Below are 22379 nucleotides of genomic sequence, written 5' to 3' on the forward strand. Positions count from 1 at the left end.
TCCCCGTGCTGCGGCACGGCACAGCCGCGCTTCCTCGGGCGGAGAAAGTGCCGGGGTTAAATGATGAAGAGTAAGGATGTGTGCACAGCACGGGGGGGGAATGTTTTTCTCATCTCAGGGTGATGTCTGCTGAACGTGCAGCGGGACGTATGAAAATCACACATACGTATGAATTATTAGGACTTGCTGCTGGGCATTTGCTCGAAACACAACTCTGAAGGAAAGTTATTTGTAGGAAGGGAACGCTTAGTAATTCTGAGCTAAAAAGCTTGTGCTTCTGTTTTCCTCACAAAAGTAACTGCGTAGTTTCAGGAGCCCTGTTACGGGTTTCCAGCCAGTCTAATGGTGCTGCACGGCCTTTTGTAGTGATCAGAAGGTTTCACTGTATTTTAAAGAAACAAAAAATTGCTGATTGTTGATTCAGTGGTGATTTAGAGCCTTATAACAAGTACAGAGGAATATTTCTTGCAGGTGTTCATAATGAAAGGATTTTAAGCCTGTGTGATTCGGTGTTCTATGGTAAGGCATAGAGGGGGTCCATTTCCCACTGTTCTCTTTCATGTATGTGATTCCTCTGTATTTTTATGTGCATGTGGCTTTTCCTTATTTTTTTTTTTAAATACGGCTTTAACTCTTCTGCACGTGGACTTAATAATACATTCTGCTGGTAAAATCCATAAATCTGCTGGAGTGTGTGAGAACCTTGCCTCAAGGTCCTGTTTCTATTCCTGCTTCGCTCTTCCCAGAGGATAACCATACAGTTACAGACTGTACAGACTCTCTTTAACCCTGGAATAGCCAGGGTCTCTGTCTTGTAGAGACCAGAGGGATGATTCTGCGCCACAGCTCTTCCTAGGCTACTGCTCTGTCACTGGCATGTTGTGAGGCCTCGAGCTTTTTCTGATTGCCTGACAAACTAAGGCTTTGGGTTTTGGTGTTTTTTTTCTTTTTCCTTTCTGTATTCTGTTTCAGGCTGTATTACTCAGGCTATGCTGCTGTGCTGACTTCACTGGCTTATAATGTTCCTTTTAATTCGTAACAGTAGGTGGTATGCCCATGGAAGCAACAGAAGCTCAAATGATCCCATACTCCTTATTTCTTTTCCTTCCACTTCACCCTAATTGTTAGCAAGGGTGTTAAAAGATTATTGTCTCAGAGTAAAATTTATTTGTAGAGGTAAAATTCAAAAATGAGTTGAGCTCGTGAGAAAAGTTAGTTCCTTCGGTATTTTTGGCATGGCTCTTTGTACTTAGTTTGAGTTACTGTCAAGGATGGGTTTTTTGGTGCAAATTTGCCTTGTGGGATACACTCCAGTGTAATGCTTTGAGTGGACTCAAAGCGGTTTCCCTCCTGATGGAATTACAGTTGAAGTTGTCCACCAGTTGTCTAGACAGTTGAGCACCGTCTAGAACTCACCACTGCAAAATGGATGCAAAGTTCTCCTGCAGTTAGTGTTCTGTATGTACCTAGGGCTGGCAACCAGTGCAAACTGTTGCAGGTAAAGATGTGATGTGCACATAAAATCCTGGGATCATAGTGCATCCCAACAAGTATAGTCCAGTCCTCCCTTATCTTGTTGGTAATTTGGATGTGTTTGTACTTTCAGCAAGTTCTAAATGAGCTTCTTCACAGTAGTGTTAACTGCAGGATCAGAGCATCATTGTGCAGCAGCTCTTACTTTTTAGAATTATACTCCAGACCAATGGCAAAATAAAATGACATTTTAACATCTTGTTTTTGTAAGTATGGCATTAGGGCGTTGAGGACCTCGGACAATGATTCTTCACTACTTTATCTCATGTTGCATGTTGGGTTTAGGGAAGCACATTCTTTAAGGCTATTTGGAAAAATATCTTTCAGAGGATTTCCCCCTTACCCCCCTCCAAAAAAAAGTTGGAGATGAATGAGGAAGGGGTGTCTGAGCTTTGACTGGTGATCTCTAAAATGACTGCAGTAAGTTTCAGTCAGATTTGATATACAAATTGACTGCAGTAAGTTTCATTCTCAGATTTGATACAAATATCAAAGGGGTTTTTTGAGTGAATGCAAAGACAGATATTTGAAAACATCCATTGTGCTATACACCCTGGTGTAGTTATAAAACAATTTCATAAAGATGATTTAAAAATGAAACAACATTACTGCTTCTTGAGTCTCTCAAGAGGCTGATAGTCACAGAATGAACATGGAGATACAATACACAGTGGAGTTTTTCATGAGCACTTGATAGGTTTACATCTGTTTGTATAGAATTATTTGGGCCTTGTTTAATGATAGGCTTTTTACAGATGTTCTGTCTAGATAGGAGTCGCTTTTTTCTTCAGCTGTAAATAGGTTTGAACATAAGGACTTGTCAGGATCTAGACTGTTTTCTGTTGTTTCAGGTTGGTTTTCTGCAACTGCAATGATGGTTTTTGGGGAGGAAACTTTGGTTACACTCTTTATCTACGAGTTACATATTGTAGAGGACTTATAGTTCACACCAGGTCATAGTCACATGACTAATCTGTTTGAATTACCTATAAAACATTTTAAAAATCAAGGGCAGCGAAATATTTTTTGCTATTGAAGTTAGTAAGACAGCTTCTAGAACCATACTTTCCAAGCATTTGAACAGTAAGTTTTATGTAAAAACTTCAAGAACAAGTCTCTTTCTTGTGTGCTTCATGAGATGTTTTTCCCTTTAACTGGAACATCATTCCTGTTATGCAAACCATAGGTTTCAGAATAGGATGTCTCTCTTGGCTAATTCTATCTTTAGCTAACCCAAAGTGATGAATTCCAGTATCCCATATTTATGAAGCAGTCTTAGGATTTCATCCCTCTGTCAAAAATTCTCATCCTGTACAATAAAGACTAAAAGCTTTTTTCTTCATGCTACCTGTTCTCTCAGCTGCCCTTTCTGCTAATTAAGCTTCTCTTTAGCTTTGGTAGAGCTCTCTAAAGGTCACCAATAGAGCAAACTAGTGAAGAGGATTACTCTTTGCAGGGATATTTTTTCTCTTTTCATGAAAGAACCTCTCTCGAGGCTCTTCCTTCCTTAGTCTAAAGGAAAAAAAAAAAAAAGCATTAGCTTTTTCCTTTCTCCTTCAAGCTGAAAAAACAGTTTATAATAGAAACTTGAACTTGTGCTGGAAGAGCTACCATGTCTAGGTGAGCAATAGGGAAGTAAATTGTTTCTGTTAATGAGAGGCAATGCTTAAAAATCACTGGAGGCTCACTACAAATTAATCAATAGGTAAATATGCCAATATGAGAAGACTGTGAACATACAAGCATATGTGTATGACCTCATTCCCATTAATACTTTTGAAGAAATAATTTTTAACTTACTCTGTCATGTGTGTCACTGTAATGATGGAATAGATTTAACATCTAGCAATCCTAATGCACAAACTATTAAATATCAAGATTTTTTTTTTTGTCTTTGCATTTCATTAGGTGTAGTCTGGAAAAAAATAAAGCATAAAAGCAAAAAGATTTGCAAATACCTATACTGACTTGTCTAAGCTAGCTGCCAAGAATTGCAATTAAGTGACTTTACAAATGCTTGTTTTCTGTTGAGTAACTGGAAGGGGAAAAAATCTTACCTAAATTATATGAAATCCTGAAGGAGGAAGTATAATGAAAAGTGGTTTATTTATTTTGAGTGAGACAGCAAAGCAGATTGATGCGCTTATCAATAATAATTGTTTATTTTCTTGCCTTATCGTATCCTTTGTTAGCCACTGAAGATGCTGTTTATGATGCAGCAAAACATGTCTCTTAATGAAGTAGTATATTTTCAGCTCTTTCTCAAAATATATAGCAAAATCATCCTTGTGTCTGCCAGTTTACATTAGAAACAGCTTGTGCATAAGGTTACAGAGCCATTAGCACTGATGCTTTTTTTTAAAGAAGCAGTCAGTGGACACAGAGCCTGTTTGAGATACAGAGCATGCACGATGAAAAGGTTTCAATCTGCAGTAAGTAATGAAGCGAAGGATTTGGAGAATGTGGAGAAAAGGAACAAGTTCAAACTGTGGTCTGTTTTCTTCCCAGTTTCAAATACAAAGTGCAGTGAAGTTTTTTTCACTTCTCAGAGAAGTGACCTGACATTGGACTTCAAATACTTTTTGAACTGGATTTCCTTCAATTCCTTCTTTTCGTTCCCTTTGTACTTTATGTAAAAACATGATATTGTCGTAAAGATAGAGCAGGAATGAAAGAAAGAATGATGTGAAGTGTTATGGTTTTTTTGTTTCTTTTTTTCTTGTATGTGTGTGGTGGTTGGGCATCTGCATGGCGCATAGGCCACCAGCTTCTCGTTCTCCTGCCGGGAGTGCCCAGTTGCTGTACAAAGTAGAATAGGTCTGGCTGAGAGAACAGGCTAGATCATGCATTTCAGAGTGTGTAGAGTCACTGTATTCTCATGGGATGTGGGAGATGTGATTTGAAATGCATTTGTGCAGAGGGGGGAATTGAATTTATTTCCACTTTCTGGATAAAATGCTGTAGTTCTGCAGTAGCTGAATAAACATGGATTATATTTATTCACAGTATCTTTGAGATGCTTTGTTTTGGCACTCCCCTCTCTTATGCCCCAGTCCTCATCTATTCTCATATCATTTCAGGACAAACAGAACTATTTTTGCTGCAGAAAGTTTTATGTTTCTGTCAAAATGTACAGTGGTGATGTAGTTAGGTTTTTGATAAATTCTCATATTTCTGTTGCCTGCAGCAGGTGACTGCTTTGAGACCAAGTGCATGCCACACATTGGCGGTATTAACTTCTGCTTCTGACTTACCTGAGTCAGGGCAGTGTGATGTCTCTACACCTTTTTTTATCTGTGTTATGTATCAAAATATCAACATAGACAGAATCCCCAAGCATGTTCATCGTTAATTCTCAAACTGTAGTATAGCAGTTGAAGGACATACTGCTCTGGGAGCTATACTACTACCTATACCATCTTTTAAGCTTGAAAATGGGGGTGTGTGGTGTGTTGCTGCCTTTTGTTTTGGAGGAGCATCATAGAGACACGTTATCCATCATACAGCTGTATTCTGAATTACAGTGCATGTGGATTCAACACAAGCCTAACTCTTCTTGGAGGCAAACCCCCCACAAATCAGATGTTTGGCAGTAATTTGCTGCGTTATGGGACAGCACATTGCACGGTGCCTGAGGGAACTCCAGCTGATTAGTTCCTCTTTTGCTGAGTTTGTGCTAGGGAGGGGGCTACTGACTTGCCCAAGTAAAGCTGATAATGGAGGGTGCGAGTGGCTGCTTTTCTGCACTGCTTGGTTATACTGTCAGGGAAATCCTGTCTTGATTATGAGGCAGGGATTGCAATCTCTTTTAAGTTTGGAAGTGTATCCTTGGTGAATTACTTTTTTTGCTCATTTCCCCTTTCCTTGCCTCACTATGTTGACTGTGTGGTTTACAGACATCTATGAAAATGGAAAGGAGGAAAACAGCTTCCTCGCTGACCAGCCCATACCTTTCTCATGTCATTGAAAAGCCAAGGAAGAAGAAGGGCTTTGGTGTCTGTTTATCAAGTGTACTTTGTGTCTTTTCTGTTTTTCCACCATCTAAAGAAAGAAATTAATTTTAGTGTTGGTCTCAGAAATGCCGTTTAAAACCCTGGGAGTTGAGAATAGTACCTTTTTGATGTAGTATGTGGTTATTTTGTCTAGTGTGACTCAATTCTTTTTTTTAATCAGTGTCGTTCGATATCTATATCCTGCTTGCTTGTTCCTTGATATGTAGGTTTGCATTCAGCTTTATAGTTATGCATTTTGTTTGCATGTTAGGCAATCTGCTTTTTATCCTTAGTATCTTTTATATAATGTATTGTTCATTGATTTACTATGTGGCTCTGTATAGGTCCTAAAAATTATCCCTTTTTGACCCCACTTTCTGAAAATATCGTCAAATGAGGCTATTTGTAACTGAAGTCTTACTGCTTTGTTGTGCCACACCGTAAATGTAATAATGCAACTTAATTTCAAAAATGCATGATGGCTGGATCTGCCAGTTTGTTGATAGAAGGGTAGTAGAGATGTGAGGTTTTTCAGTAGCATGTGAAATTATAATTAGGAAATGGCAGTGTATTAGCAATGAAAGATGAAAAACTTAGGATTACGCTACTGACAGTGTTGCAGACATAGTGAAAGGGGGGAGGAAAGCAGAATGCTGTCCTTTTGAATTTCTTATATAGTACCTTTTTAGGGTTTCAAATTGGTAGTGTCTCCTTTTACAGCTTTAATTTTCATTATGTGAATATTTTTGTTTTTGCAGTATGCTATTGTTATGTGATAGTTGATCTGAAAAAGTGACAGATGTTGGGTGTTTTAATTTAAATTCAGGATAGAATTTCCCACTGTGAACCAAACATCAATACTTGTATACTGAACCTCTAAAATGATGCATTACACGTCTCAGTGACTATCTTAAAGCAGTAACTGAAAAAGGGAACTAAAACCAGTCACAAATGTTCTAAAGTTCATGTTGACAGTTTTACCAATCAACATAAATATTTGTAGCAAAGTATATTTTTTAGTTTTTATTTAAAAATATGTGAATTTGACAAAGAACACCTGTGTGTCCACATGTATTATGTGGAACAGGAATAGTAATGGAGAATCTGCAAGTCTTTAATGGAAAGAGAAAACAAAATTGGCTTTAGAAAAACAAGTTTAGCATTGCAGGAAAGTAGAGCCAAGGATATGGCTTACCAGTACGCTTAGCCAATCTAGCGGATAACTGCTGCCAGATATGAAGGAAGGACCTGCTTCCCAGATCCCATGTTTCATGGCATGCTTCCAGCCTATCTAACCATTATTTGTGCTTGTCTGATTCTGCTGTGAACTGATACAAAGAACTTAAGCTGGTAGAAGGTTAACAGTAGGAAAGAGAACAAAACTACTGATTATTTTTCTGCCAGTTTAGGTGTACAATTTCAAAGAATACTGTTCTGTTTGGCATCTTTCATAATTTTTTCTTCTTTAATGCTGTGCCAATTGAAAATATAACAGTGTGGGTGAATATCACTAGTTATTTTCATGTTTTCAAATCCATAGAAAAATAATGTCTTAGTCCTTATGTGCTTTCTTTTTTACAAAATAGATGCATTTAAAAAAACCCTAAACTTTTAACTTGGTACTAAGTATTGTCAAACATTTTTGAATTTAAAGGTAGGAAATACTTATCTTGTTATTCAAATGTAACAAGTTTGGAGAACCCTTCATTCTTAATATAGCACAGCTGAAATCTTTCGAAAGGTTGTTTTTTGTTTTGCTCGTGGTTTTTTTTGTTGTGGCAAAAAATTGATCTATTGAGAAACTTTGTCACATATTTTTTCCTTGCATGAGAAACCCTGAAGCTTCTTCAACATGTTGGTTTTGATCTTGGTAGAGAGTTGCTGGATTTGTGTTGTTTTTGTTCTAAAACTGTGTGCATGTAGGGGGTGTTAAATAAACATTAGACTTGTCTGTGTAACTGAGGTGTTCTCTAAACTTCACCCTTTTGAGCAGACTTTATGAAATAACCTTTGTGGGTTAGGAATAAGACTCAAATTTTTCTCTGTTCTGCAGATAGATGCTGCTTTGAGTGAGCTTTTTACATAATTTGTCATACTGTTACTTCAGCATTGATATGGTTGCGGAAGTACAAAGCTTTTCAATACATATCAGTTTATAACAGATATGTTTACTGAGAGAGGCTGTCTTACTCATTGACTCATGAGGACTAGCAAAATAACAGTATCCTTTAAAAAGTCTGTTATTGAACTGTTGAGGTGAATATATACCGTCAATAAACTTTGATTCCATGATGTTACGGAACTCCTCATGTGTGTTCTTTAAAAGTTATTGTTAAAGCTGTTAATACAACTGCTTTTGCAATTTTAGAAGTGCTAGAATAAAACAACAACATGAAACACTAAGAATTAGGTATACTATTAGAGGCTTTCAAGCCCTGAGTGGACAAAGCCCCAACCTGCTTGGTCTGATTGCAGTTTTGACCTTCTTTTGAGTAGGTGGTTGGACAAGATGACCTCTTGCAATTCCTTTCAGCTTGGATTAGTCTATAATACTGTGACATTAACACATAAGAATTGAATCAATTTCTGAATACAGTCAATTTCTAATGCAGCTTAGGATACTTCTATTGAGGAATGGCAGATTTGGTAAGAACAAATAACTTTCTGTAGAAATTTTCCTTAACCTATCCAGAATACTAAGTATAATTTGGTTTTAGAATATGACATACAACATTCACATATGTGGATCCATGTGTATGCAATATATAACCCTCCGACTTTGGCAAATACAGCCTATAGGAACAATCAGTAATCTAACTGAAAATGCTATAACCTTTGCGGCAATATACGTACTTTGTAAGGTTTTCTTGAAACCTGTCATTTCTGTCAAGACAGAGGCTCCTATTTTATGTTTGCACTTGTATTTTTGACTGCATGTTTGTAAGAAAAACATTCAGCTTTCTTAAGTTACTGTCAATTTGAAAGTAATAGAGCTGCCAGGTTTTGTGCAGGTCCATGTGACAATTTTGTATAAATTGCTTGATGAGTTTGCATAGTTGCCAGTAACTTTCATATAATCATTTCCACTGAATTAAATAAAAAATACAGTTGATTTTCTGTTGGTGGAAATGCATCTGCTTGGCAAGTTTAGAAAATCAAAAGTCTCTTTATCTACAGACAGCAGCTGGACAAGCTTCCTACAGGCTCTTTGCTCACAGCATGGCTCAGCCTTGGGGAAGGGAGACAAAGGGCTACTTCTACATTCAACACAGCTTGTTGATTCTCTACTGAGTTTCCCAATTAGTGCAGAATGAGTGCTGAATTTATAATGATACTGTTCTCGCAACATATCCCATCAAATATCCTTCAGTTTGGAGTTTTAATCTAAATGAGTAGAGCTACATTTTAGCTGGTGGCTTTGTAGTTTGGAAAATCCTGTATCTAATGAGCGAAGTCTTCAAATACGTAGTTTCCGAAATAAATACTTACTTGACAGGCTTTACCAAGTTCCAAAGTCTACTTCTAACGTTAGAGAATAGAGCTTTTGAGACTTTCTTCCTGTGAACGTACATTGCATGGTTATTAAGTTTATTTTATCTGTGAGTCAACAGTTTTCAAACTGGGTCTTTAGAAGCGGCAGTACAAAGCTTCAGTGGTGTGTGGTAGAGGTTGGTTCACTTTGCCCCTGTAAGCCACCCATTTGAAGGACCATGCAGCTAATCATGTGCTAGCAGGTTACAGAGGTATTTCTGAGATAGCAGTGGAAAGTGAACATCAGAATTTATGGATTCTTTTCTAGTTCTTTGAAAGGGAAGATAGTCTGCCATTTAAATCAGTAGTTACAAACAAAATAACCAAGCCGTTTGCCTGTGGGGCTTGCTTTTTCTTTTTTTCTGGCTCAGTGAGTCTAAGGGAGAGATTTAGCTCCTAATAGAAGCTGTTGTTCCAATTCAGTGAGGCGTAAGATTCATACAAAATATGGCTATAGCTTGTGGAAATATTAATAATGATCTGTGAGAAAGATGAAGTACGACTTGTAGCCTCCTGGTGCTTGATCATGTTATAACTTTACTGAGTGCAAAGAATATTTTTAGAGGTGTTTTTTTCAGTTAAACAGTAATGAGAAAACAGTCTCTTTCATTTGAAGCTTTTAATCAGTTCCAATTATTTGTATCTCATAGATAGAATAAGCAGGAACTTTGAAGCAAAATAATTTGGTGGACAAGATTATTATATTTACTTTTTCATTGTTACTGTGGTTAGACTTGTGAATATGATGTCTGTTGAAAACAATTTGGTACAGATAAGCTAACCGCTCACAGTTTTTTGGCAGGTGTTGCTGAGTATTATTACAAAATATTCTTTTCTGTCTCTGAAAGAAGCTATGGTATCTTATGGTATCACTGCATTAGGAAAATCTTATTTTTCAGGGAAATTTACAAGTCTTATTCCATTTACTTTTCTAAAATCTGGATTAAGAGTACTAAATAAGAATAGTTTGGGGGATTGTATTCCACTCTTACTTTGTACTGACCTTTTTATGTTGTTCTAAATTGCTCTTTTTTGTCTGTACAAAAATTTATCATTAATATTCCTAGGTAGACAGAACAATGTGTTGGCGTGCTTCATGGGATTTTTCCCAGATATTGGAGTATGTATATAATATACTGACAGACAGGTTTACCTTGTTAATTCACTGTTGATTTTTTTTTTTTATTTTTTATTTTTAAAACTAAATTTTTGTTTGTCTATATCATTGTGAATTGCATTTCAAATGCTGTTGTTGAATTTCAGTCGTCTATCTAGGTAACTTCATAAAGATAATGTTCTGTATTTTTTCATGTAGGGCAAGGACATCTTGATTCTAAACACCTACAAACTTGCATCAGTATCAATAAAATTGCCACTAGTACTTGTCTTTTGTAAAATAATAGCATTAATTTAAGAAATGCACTTAAAAATACAGTTCTGCTTTTGTTTGCCATAATTCTGCATATATATTCTGTTTTTCTTTAATATACTATACAGTTTGTATTTTAGAGAGCCAATTAAATTTCCACTACAATAAATCAGATAATGTATTTCTTTACCAACTTCAGATTTAATGTTAATAAATCTCTAATTACTAACAAGACAGAGAAGTGGAACATGTATCTAGGGGTTGTAATTAGGGAATGTGGAAAATCAGAAAAACTTTTTTGAAGATTATTATACTATATATAACTACCATAAGGTATAAGCCTATCAATCATTGCGAGAGAGCAAATAACGCTGTCAGGGGATTCCCCTGTACCTTTCTGGATTAAAGGTAAAAAAAGTGCATTTAATGAGCACTGTTACAAAAAAATGAAATCTTTTTGAGCTTGTGTTGTATTCATATTGTGCTCAGATAATTCCTGGTGTAATCTCATTGCTCCTGTTTGATTACACCAGCAGTAACTTTGAACCATGAAATTAAAAGCAGGTATGTCTTTCCAAGAGCAATTTAAGTCATTAAAGTGTAACTGTAAGTCTTTCATATTTCCACTTATGTCTGCTTAGAGGAACACTCAGTAGTTAATATCAACCAAACTACCTTACTTACTGTCACTCATACAAGCCTATGTGTACAGACTTTTACTCTGCGAAACAATTTAAAGTGTAGAGATCGCGAACTGCTTTGTTGCTTAATAATATATGGGTTTTTGACCCTATGACTTACAAATTCCATCTGTGAGAATTTGACAGTAACAGATGCTGCTCAAATTGGGATGAGGAGGAGAGGAGAAATTGTCTCTGCACAGACACCTGACTATTTGAAATAAAATGAGGGAAAGATATATGCCCACTCATGATGCAGCTGATAGTCTAGGTCAGATTCAACCCATGGGATATTTTCATTTTGTCTTGCTAGCCTTTTCCCCTGAGGAGAAGAGAAATTGGGATTGAGACAGGTAAGCCTGAATGTCATCGCGCTTGGCCACAGCCTTACAGCAGTTTACAAGAAGGGAAGAGGGAATCAAGACAGAAGTTTACTCAAGGAATTGGTGTGTGCTGTTGCTGGTTGGGAGAGCAGCAAATGTAGGGAGTAGACAGTGGTTATCGCTGTCCATGAACATGCAAGTGTCCATGCATGGCAGCGGCTAACTACTGTGGACTCTGTGTGGATGTATAAGATGTCTGGGGTATTGCAGGTAAGCGCCCCTAATAAAGAATGGAAAAGATTAAGGAAATGTGTATCTTTTGAGAGGTGTTAACATTCAAAACAGTAATGCAGAAGTTACAGTAACAAAGGGGAAAAGTAGCACTTGATCAATATAATTGTAAAGAGTTTCTAAAGATAAAATGAAAAGGTTATTGTACAAATTTGGGAAGAAGGTGAAGGAGACAAATAGCTATGCTCTTTCTAACAGATTAACAAAAAAGCTCAAACTGTGTTTTCATACGTTCTGTAAAGTGACATTCTCAGGAAGAGAATTAGGAGAAATACTACAAAATAAATAAGAATGGAAATTAATAATGCATGATACTTGCATAAAGGGGAAGGGCAGTTGGCCCAAACAAAGGCAAGCTGAACATATGTTGTTTCTGTGTTCCTCCCAGTCACTGTAGAGTATTCCAAGTACTAACAAAGATTAAATATTTTAAACTTTTCTTACAGAGTTAATAGAACTGAATGGGAAGAGGGCTATAAGCCTTAACTCCTGTGGCTTCCTAAGGGTAATAAATACAGTTTTAGAAAGTCTTAATGGAAGCTCTGACTTTTAATGCAATTTTAGGTTTTTTTTAAAGGGCTGCGAGTTCAACAATTCTTGTTGAGTGTTTGCACACGTGTGCTTAATGTGCTAGGACTGACTGCACTTACAGTGAAGAGCGGTTGAGTAATTGAAGCAGGATGTAAGAGGTCACTGTTGCACCTTGTCTGTTATGTACTTCAGCCTTGGTTTGATCCAAACCGCTCTGGGTTCCAGGGAAGTGCAGAAGGATGGCCCCGGGGAAATTGCCTGTTCAGAACAATATTTACTTCATTTTGACACCTTCATTCCTGAACCGTGTGAATCAACATGTTCTTGTCTGTAAGAAAAGTCAAACAGAAAGCCTGCTTTCCTATTTTTTCTCAATACCATACCGTCCCCAAGCCTGTGTGCAAAATTAGTGTATAAAGGAGGGTGTACTAAAATATCCTTTTGCTGTGGTAAAGACTGTAGATTGGGGTTGTGTGCTATGCATTTTGCTTTCCTTCAGAAGGAAAGTGGAGTCATAGGCTCTGGTAAAGGATGAAAATATGTTCCTTGGCGGAAGATGCCAAATTGTGCAAGCTCCTCTGCAGGAGAGCTTGGCTCTTTCACTGTTGTTTGAACGACTTTGAACTTAGTGTTTAGGCAGAACATTGTATATTTTTTTTATTCTTCTGATATGCAAAACAGTCTGAAGTTTTCCTGGTTTTGTTCAGCTGAGCTTTTGCATACTTTCCCCACTTTCAAAATTTCAATGAAATGTGCAAATGGTAATGTGTGTAATACTATCTGAAACAGAGGCACAGCAGATAAATATTATACCTCCTGTGGTATCATGGTGCATTATAGCACTGAGCAATAATGTGTAGATGTAGTTCAATACTGTTTAAAGGCCTAAGTTTTTCTCCTTACCTAAGTAATGCTGTTTTAAAGGTTATATTTGAGTTGGCTTCTAGAATTTGTTTCAACTTGTGTCATTTGTTATTTGAGGATGATGGAGCAGGAGGGAAGTTATTTTATTTCATTACACATGCGACGGATGTTTGCTCTGTACTGATTAAGACTCATTTTCAGTAAGGTATGATGACAATGGTAGCAGCATATAGTCTAGCTGAATAGGCAGCTAAGAGGAAAGTAATGAAAATTTACGTTTATGTGTTTCTGAGGTTGTTACTTTAGATGGTAGCTGTCTCGTGAGATGGTAGAAGCAAATTATTTTCTGAAGCTTCACTGATCAGAGTTTTTTTATGTATTTGATAATTTTAATGGTGAAGATGCATCTTTAAGTTGTTTGAATGTTGAATATTCAAATGTGATTATTTGCAGTTTTATCTCATAGCACAGCAGTGCAACATGTAAAATTTTCCTTTAAATATTTATTGGAAATGTAAGCAGGTTTGTATTTGAAGTTTACTCATTTCAAAAGTAAACCTTAGGACAGTACATGGGGAACCAGGCTGCACAACTGCTATTAACACTCCTGAGAATTTGTGGTTTATTTCTTAAAGTTCAAGTTAACAATTTTACTTCTAAGAAATGAAATTTCCTTGAGGTGTGCTGTGTAACATAGCAAATAACAGAATGTGAAAAAGAAGTTAGTCCAGTTTAAGAGAAAACATTTGAATCCATATTAGTTTACTGGAAGCTTGTTAAAATAAGAAGGTGATACTCCTGTTTTGTTTATGTTGACAGCTGAAAGGAGTGAATCCTTTAAACAGGTCTATAGTAAGTAATTATATATAATGCCATAGTTGCCTAAGGTTATTCTGATCTTTCCTTAAAAACAGAGTACAACAGATCTATCTGTGTAGCACTATTATTGCTTTGACTTGTGAATTGTATCAACTCCAAGTTATTTTGGGCGTTGAATTTAACTAGGTTTGCTGGATTATAGCAGATCATTCAATTTATAGGAGAAGAATAGAAGAGAAATAAGTTGATTCTTATCTTGATATAAGTGGATTTGGCCTCTGTTCTGTGGAAACTATAGCTCTGGATCAGTCCCCAGTAATATACAGTTGTGACTTCATCCCCTTGCTCACACAAACAACCGTTTGTCCACAACAACCGTTTTAGTGTATTTATCTGATGAATAGAAAGAAAACAGAATTTACCTAAAAGTTGCACAGAACCAGTGAGAATGCACAGAACGTTTTCCTTCTTGTCAGCTGTTTGAGAACTGGGACTATATTTGTATAATTATGACAGCTTTTAATCTGTTTTTAAGCTCTCTGATTTTACCATTTCTTCATGCTGTTCCTAACCAGATCTCTCAAACATTGCTGAAAGAAACTTGTTTATGAAGATTGGTGGATTATTTTTCTTGGGAGGTTGTTATTCTAGTGCTGATTTTGCTACTTGTGTGATATGCTGGGCAGTAATTTTTAAGACATCAAACATGGCAGAATCTAAACTCTCACAATCGTGTTTGAAGATGCTTTGCCTTTCAGTGGACATTTGTGTAAAAGCCATGAAACAGGCTTCACTGCTACTTTTGGTCATTTTTAATATATTTTCAGAACTAAGGAGTAGTAATGCTTCACTGTCCACAAACTGCTACTTCCTACTTTTTTGTCTGCCATTCGTCCTTTTATGATTATGTACTTGCATGTAAATACAGTATTTGGTGTACAACAGGGATTTATTTGGCATTGATAGAGGTTTTTCTGTTGTGTAATTGGACACTAAAGGAACATGAAAATCTCAGTTTGTCCTTGTCTAGCTGAGCCAAAATGTAACTACAAAATTTTCTATGGGGTAGTTAAGGCTTCTTCACGATGGATTTCTAAAATCAATCTAAAACATGTGTTGCATTGCTCTATGTCCTTTCTTGAGCTAAGAAAGTAACTCACTGATTATAAAACAAGTTAATGGAGTGATGGTGGTTTGTTCCTGATAGTGGCTTTGTGCAGTTGTTTTTACCAGGTTGTCCAATGTTGTACCAGTATGTAAGTCCATAGTATGTGCTTAAAAAAACCCCTGATGTCGTTTTAGAAACACAGTAACTACTAGACATTTCGGTAATCTTTCTGCACAAGATGTTGCAGCTCTTCACTTACAAGGGCTTTTTTTAAACAAAAATAATTGCTCTTCACATTTATTTCAGGATTACAGTTGGTTTAAACTATCAAAGCCAAGGTCCTCCTTAAAGCCAGTATCTGATGGTGAGCTGTAAGGGTGTTTTGGCTTATGGATGTATAATGACTTACCGAAAGGTAGCTTGCTTTTTAAATTATTTTATACTGACTGGCGATGGCTTTAAGCTTTACAGCAGTGTAGATAAACTTGAATTTCACTGCCCTGGTCATGAAGAATGTACTTACTGTTGGGACAGTGAAATTTAATCTTACGGCAGCAGCACACTGTGGTTTGTGAAAGGAGAGATGGAGTAAAGGAGAGAAGAGAGAGTGGAGCTGTCAGCAGGAATGTTTGGGAGCAGTCATGGTGGGAATCTCTTCTTTCTTGACTATCTTGTCAAGTATCTTGTAGAGAACTTTTCTGGTTGCTCTCAGTTTTCCTCTTGCCTGTTGAGTGCTCCTTCCTCCAGGAAGCAAATCTTTCTGTTTGTGAACCAATAGTCATTCCAGCTGAACCCCAAGCTCTGGGAGAGGAGAGCTCTGTTGATATAGAGGATTCAAGGGAAGGGAGAGTTTTCCACAGCTGTTGAGTACTTGTGGCAAGTGCCTATTTTGCTTGCATCTTAAGCTGACTCTGCAATGAGTTCTCCTTTTGACCTAGAGCTTTTTAAGAGTTTGGGCTAGTAGGTTGACTGCCAGCAGTATATTTAATTTTTCCATGTGTATTTCTGTAAAATGGCTTTCATGGAGTAAATTAATTTGATTAATTATTCGATATTACTTGAGTTAAGACCATGTAGTTGGTTATAATGGAAATTCTTACACAGATCACCCTTTCCGGATGTTTTTCTGCAGTATTTGTTATCTTTTTCCTTTTCTGCTCTACAAACATCAGTTCTTTCAGTTAACATCTGTATCGCTGCAACACTTGGACAGAGATATTGTGATTAAATTCTTAGTTCTGCTCCCTATCCATTGCTATTAGTTTCAGGAAGGAAGCTGTTCATTATGGGCTTCCAGAATAGGAGGGAAACCTGGAACTTGCATCAGTGTCATTGCTTGACCTCTGTAAGAACCGAAGCTTCACTAGATGCTTTTAATTATACTATTGATGAATTACATACAGTTCAGGAAGATGGTAGCACCTGATATAAAATTTTGACAGGGATCCAGGCTGATTTGTCTTTCTGGGGTTTAATTCTGTGGTTGGAGTTTGTATGAATGACTGTTTAAATACAGAACAAAATGCTATTGAGTTGCAATGGCTTAACTGTCTGTTTAAATGTCACAGGTAGAGGAGGATGATGATACTGAATCACGAGAGGAAGAAGAGAAGGAAGAACTGAAAAGCTATTCAAGAAGAAAGATTTTTTCCAACTGGAGCCGCTATGACGATACAGAAAAAGAGGGGCAGAGTGAACGTGGGGAATCACAGAGAGGAACAGACTTCAGTGTTTTGCTGAGTTCAGCAGGTAAGCATTTTCTACTCTATATATAGTTTGTTTTTTTGTTTTTTTTTTAGTTTTGCATTTTGAAACATTACTACTTTTCTGGCTGTTGTCCTTGATAATGAAACAGGACCCTAGAATACCATTCCTATCTGCCTCAGTAAGTCTACCATTGATGTATTTAGGAGTGTTCAAAGTCTAGTTTTGCATTTGAAACATTACTACTTTTCTGGCTGTTGTCCTTGATAATGAAACAGGACCCTAGAATACCATTCCTATCTGCCTCAGTAAGTCTACCATTGATGTATTTAGGAGTGTTCAAAGTCTCCATGGGAGCAGCCTTATAGCGTACAGGCTGCACCGAGCCGTGGCAGATGGGGGGTAAAAGAGGGCTGCTGCATTTATAGCCTTCTCATGAAACTATGTATGGGTCTGAGTGTGTGCAGCATCCAGTTACTTTGAGCCTGTTCTTGCTGACAATGAATTTCTTGCCGATCTTGGTCATTGCGTTGCTTTCCAGAAAACAAAAAAGGTTGCTAGTATGACTAAACACAGCAAAGCAGTCAAGCAGCTGCTTGCTGTTGTTTGTTTTGACAAAGATTTGTAATCAACACTGTACAGATGTGTACATGAATAGCAAGTGTTGCTGTCCTTGACAATAAAGATCAGTTGTTTTCCTCTCTTTAAAGGAGATAATAGGAGGAGGAGGTGGAGGGACAGGCTGTACTAGATCCCATTTTTTTTACCTATACATGAATAGTATGGGTAGCTGCACAAAAAACAGTTACCTAAAACTATTTTAGAAACTCTTGATGTGCCATTGTGTTGGAATGCCATTCAGTAAAAAGCTGCAAACAATGTATTACGGGTGGGGGGTTTTTTTGAGCAACTTGGAAGCTCTGAAGTTTCTCAAATCTAAATAATTGGAATTTTCTAACTTACCCCTCCACAACTTGGAGGGGTAAGTTAGAAATTATCTATGGTAAAGAAACAAGGAACAGAGCTTGCTTTCTCTGTGTCAGAATCAATTTCTGAAGTTTGTTATTGCATGAACATTGCAGAATTGGGCCTAAATTGCCAGTTTTGGTCGTAGATAATGAGATGTGTATTGACTTCTCTGAATGGTATGTTGCATGGTAAACAGTGTTGGAGTCAAGAAGTCTGGTATGGACCTCAGAGCTGGATAGGTAACATAGCCTGGGGAGCAAAGTAGATATCAGAACTCAAAACTTTTTAAATCAAGAGATCTACCCTGAGCTGCATGTTGCCATAGTTCAGCTTTTTAAAACAAACTTTAATATCTCTAACTTTATATTTAGCCTTCAGAATGTCTTTAAAATGTTCTGATGAATAGTACTTTTGAACTGAGGATATAAGGAAATACTATATATTTCTACTAATTTGTATTTTTAGTAAGTTATACTATTAACAGTACAGTTATTACCGACCCATTTGTTTTACTCTGTAGATTCTCCTAATGCCTAAAATTAAAATCTTGTTAGTTAGTATTCTTACTAGTTATTAATTCTAAATCTTTCATTTAAGGAGTGCTTAATTTTATTTTAGGATATATTGTGACTGTTCTTGGCATTAAAATACATTGATAAGAAACAGCAATGAAATAAAGCACTTTCTTTCAGAGGGAGAAAAAAGTACCTTCTAAACAATAATGCAGATTTCTTGGAGTCACATAAAAAAGCAGTGTGTGTCGGGGGGTTTCTTTGTATGGTTTCTTTGGCTTATATGCGAAGACTGAGAATGCAGTCATCTTTATTTCTAGTGATCTGAGAAGACGCTTGCATCTCTGCTTTATTTGATAATTTTGACTTCTGTTAATATATTGCTGTTTGGCATTCTGAAGTTGCACAATGGATCCAATTCAGTTGCAACAAGCAGTTAGGGGAGTACTGGAGAGGGAATGGAGTTAAAGTGCCATTTTTCATGAATGCAAAAGCTTATAGAAAGGTCTTGCAATTTACTATTAATACGCAACAATGTAATTAATATGCAAGAATGTAATAAATACAGCCGGTTAAGAATCTATTGGCAAAAGCTCAGATTAAAAACCTGTTCTTTTATGTAACATTTAGGTTCCATAATATTGAAAGCAGGGTCTTAAAGAGAGTACCATCCCTCAAGATACAACTGGGATTTATTCCCAGAAAATATCCTGTTAATTGAATGAGATAGGGTAGAAAAAATAGTTTGGGATAATGTAGTAATAAAGACAGCATTAATGCTAGTAGAGAAACTTAAATGGAGGAATTCCTGACATCCAAGGAATTAAAAGTCCAAGCTTGGTATTAATTTAATGTTTTGTAAATGTGCTTCTACATGTAATTTTCTAGTTAAAGTAAACCAAAACATAGCAAAATGAGAAGACTAATATTCTGTGATATGGGTATCGTGTTAATAATTAGTAGGATTGGAGCTTTTAAATCTAGTACATGAACATTACTGTTGCTTGAATTAAGAAAGTAACAGAGTTATGGGTTGTTATACTGTATTTTTATCTGTAGTAGAGGAAAGTGGGATATTTTTTCTGAGAGGGGAGGAAGGGGTTTGCAGATATTTGCAGAGGATGATAAGCCTTTAGGGTATCTTATTTTCTATTTTTCAATAGCTTTTTGAAGACACACACTTTTTTTAGTTTTTTGCCTATACTTCCAGCTTGGTCCTGCCTCAGGCCAATCTCCAGTGCAGCACTGCTTCTGTCTTTTCAATCAAATATTTAGGCCTGTCTAGTCTCAGACCGTCTCTGACTGCACTTTGTGTCTCTGCTGTCAGCCTTTGCCAGCCTACTAATTCTTCGCTCTCCCTTGCTTCTGTTGATTTTTCTTATTGTCTATGTTTCTGATTCCTGGTGGTGTGTCTTTTCTCAGTCTTTTGTTGTGAGCCAGCTCCCTCCCAGATATATTCACTAAAATCCAGCTCTGTCAGATATATTCTGTCCCTCACTCTATCCAGTTCTGGTGATCCCCAGTTCTGCGTTGTTCTGCCTGGGATTGCTCATTTGGCTTAATTTTTCTCTTGTCCACTACCACATCTTCTTACATTCCTCTTAGTTTCTCTCCTTGTCTGCTCAATCCCAGTTTATTCTTTCAAGCTTCCAGTTCTAGTCTCCACTACAAGCGTGTTTTCTCCACACACTCTGTTGGTATACTCGAAGTCCTACTCAGTTAGCCAACAATATGAAGTGACAGGCCACAGCCTATCAGTACTTAAAGGGGACTTACAAGAAAGATGGAGACAAACGTTTTAGCAGGGCCTGTTGCGATAGGACAGGGGGTAACAGTTTTAAACTGAAAGAAGGTAGATTTAGACTAGATACAAGGAAGAAATTTTTTACGCTGAGGGTGGTGAAACACTGGAACTGGTTGCCCAGAGAGGTGGTGGATGACCCATCCCTGGAAACATTCAAGGTCAGGTTGGACGGGGCTCTGAGCAACCTGATTTAGTTGAAGATGTCCCTGCTCATTGCAGGGGGGGTTGGACTAGATGACCTTTAGAGGTCTCTTCCAACCCAAACTATTCTATGATTTCATACTTGAGTAACAGGTCCTCTGTTTGGCACCTGTACAGAGAGAAACAAGAAGGGGGGAGGAAGAAGAAGGAAAAGCAATGCCAGGAGACTTGGAACACTTCCAAACTATTATGATGATCAGCATAGATGAGGTTGCAGAAATATGCAAGACGAGACTTTTTGTTCAGTGTTGTACCTAATGCCTGTTAAATGCAGACTTCTCTTACAGTGAAAATCTGGCTCTTTCCTCTAACCTCTGGTTATGAGTAAACTTAATTTAGTTGCCTTGCACGTTGAGATGACATACAGAAGGTCACTGTTTGGTGATTGGTTGTTAAGCTCCAGCAGATCTTGCCAAAAAATACATACAAACTCTGATTTCTAGAAGCTTGTAGCTTGGCTAAATCTGGTCAGATTTTTCACAAAATGAGCAGAGCGTACCTCTCATACAAAAACATTGTCCCGCCTGATTTCAAGTTACTGATTCAGGGTAGGAAAGTGGTTACAGTTTTTCAAAGGAAGAGCTTACAAGGGCTTTTTTCCCAGGTCCTTTTGTGGTAGAAAAATGTTCCAGCCATTCTCTGACTTTTTTTAAAAGGTGGTGGTGAGGGGAGGGTGAGGAACAACTGCCTGAGGCAGACAATTGACATGGAAAATTTCACACTGAATAGTTAAAAAAGCAGCTGAAAATAGTCTTAAGAAAGAACTGCCAGGTGGCTATGATAACAGCTGATGTCACCAGCCTGACAGAGCTTCTTTGTTAGGGTTTATTATGATTGTGTGTAAAGTAGGGTGATAACTTTAGTTTTTAAGTCTGTTTCTTTCCTTTTTTTAGCATTTTATTATTTAGCTTTTTAATGAACCTTGAATATAGCAAAGCAAACTCTTCTGTATTGCTTTTGATGTCTAGCTGATGTAAACTACAAGTCCATTGTGAAGCCTTCAGGGGGTATGTCTTGAATCAATTTAGTAAAAATGCTGTTGAAGCGTAAAGAACAAGAGAAGTGGAAGTGATAGGATAACCTTACTTTGCTAGAAGAATCTTGGCGTGTTCGAAGAGCTGTCCTCATTTTTTGACTGATGAGGGTTAAGTGTCCCAAAATAGATTTAAGTCCTTCATTAGGTTTTTGGCTGTGAATAGATGCTTTAGGTTTAAAAATATGCATTTAAAATCTTATTACAGAGCTGATCAAAATGTATCCAGGAACCTGATCACTTTCTTTTAAATGTGGTAGGCATTACCAATACAGCAGCCAAAAGCTGCCAACATACATGCCTCAATAACAGCGTGCTGAGTTGCAGGATGTGATGATTATCAAGATGAAAAAATATAATTTTAGACATGAATTTTTTCCCGTTTGTTTTTTTGGCCATGACTGAATAATTCTGATGGCCTTAAAGGGTAAGAAAGAGAAATGCTGTGTAGTTCAAACAGAACTGGCAGAATGCTTTTAGTCTTGTAAGAATACGTATAATTTCTGTAGGTATGTAGCACTTGTATACAATAGAAAATGTGGAATAAAAATCAAAAGAGCAGTCACTGGAGCATAAGAGTAGTGAACGGTAAGTATAGGAATTGTGAGGTAGCAGTTACTTTCCGTTCCCTAAAACCCTGTTGTTTTGGTTTTTTAACCTCTTGCTTTTGCGCCTCTCTGTTTAATTGTGATGCATCTATTGCAATATATTGCTGCATTTTTGTCATTTTCATGGTCGATACATACATGAGAATTAGCAGTATACAGAAGACCATTAGGCTGTCTTGGAAAAGCTGAACAGATAAACTTGTGGAGCAAGGCTTGTGTTAAAAGCAGGTTTTCCTTCAACTTTTCTATCTTAAGTATATACTGACAGAGATTTGGAGGAAAAAAAAATGTAGAGTGAAGAGTAAGTGAGTGTTTTCTTATTTTCGATGCTAATTCTGCTCAGACAAAAAGAATGGCAATGGCAGGGCATGGTTCGGATGCTAAAAAAGAATCCTTTGAGTTTTAAAATTCTAGAGAATAGCTGAAAATCAGTTTTCTTTACAGAACTGCCTAACTCGTTGATTTGGATTATTATATATATCAGGGGTCCCACTTTCCAGTGGTATT

The 22379-nt window shown here is 37.1% G+C and overlaps 1 protein-coding gene across 1 annotated transcript in view; it reads left to right on the plus strand.

Moving 5' to 3' along the window:
• The window catches only part of AVEN (apoptosis and caspase activation inhibitor), a 120036-nt gene that overhangs the window by 9474 nt on the left and 88183 nt on the right, over positions 1-22379 (plus strand). The window contains exon 2 of the mRNA XM_009283684.1: positions 16610-16790. Coding sequence (XP_009281959.1) covers positions 16610-16790 — 181 coding nt within the window. The remainder of the gene's footprint in view (positions 1-16609; positions 16791-22379) is intronic.

This window comes from Aptenodytes forsteri, unplaced genomic scaffold, assembly GCF_000699145.1.
Source record: "Aptenodytes forsteri isolate BGI_AS27 unplaced genomic scaffold, ASM69914v1 Scaffold342, whole genome shotgun sequence".
Taxonomy (NCBI): domain Eukaryota; kingdom Metazoa; phylum Chordata; class Aves; order Sphenisciformes; family Spheniscidae; genus Aptenodytes; species Aptenodytes forsteri.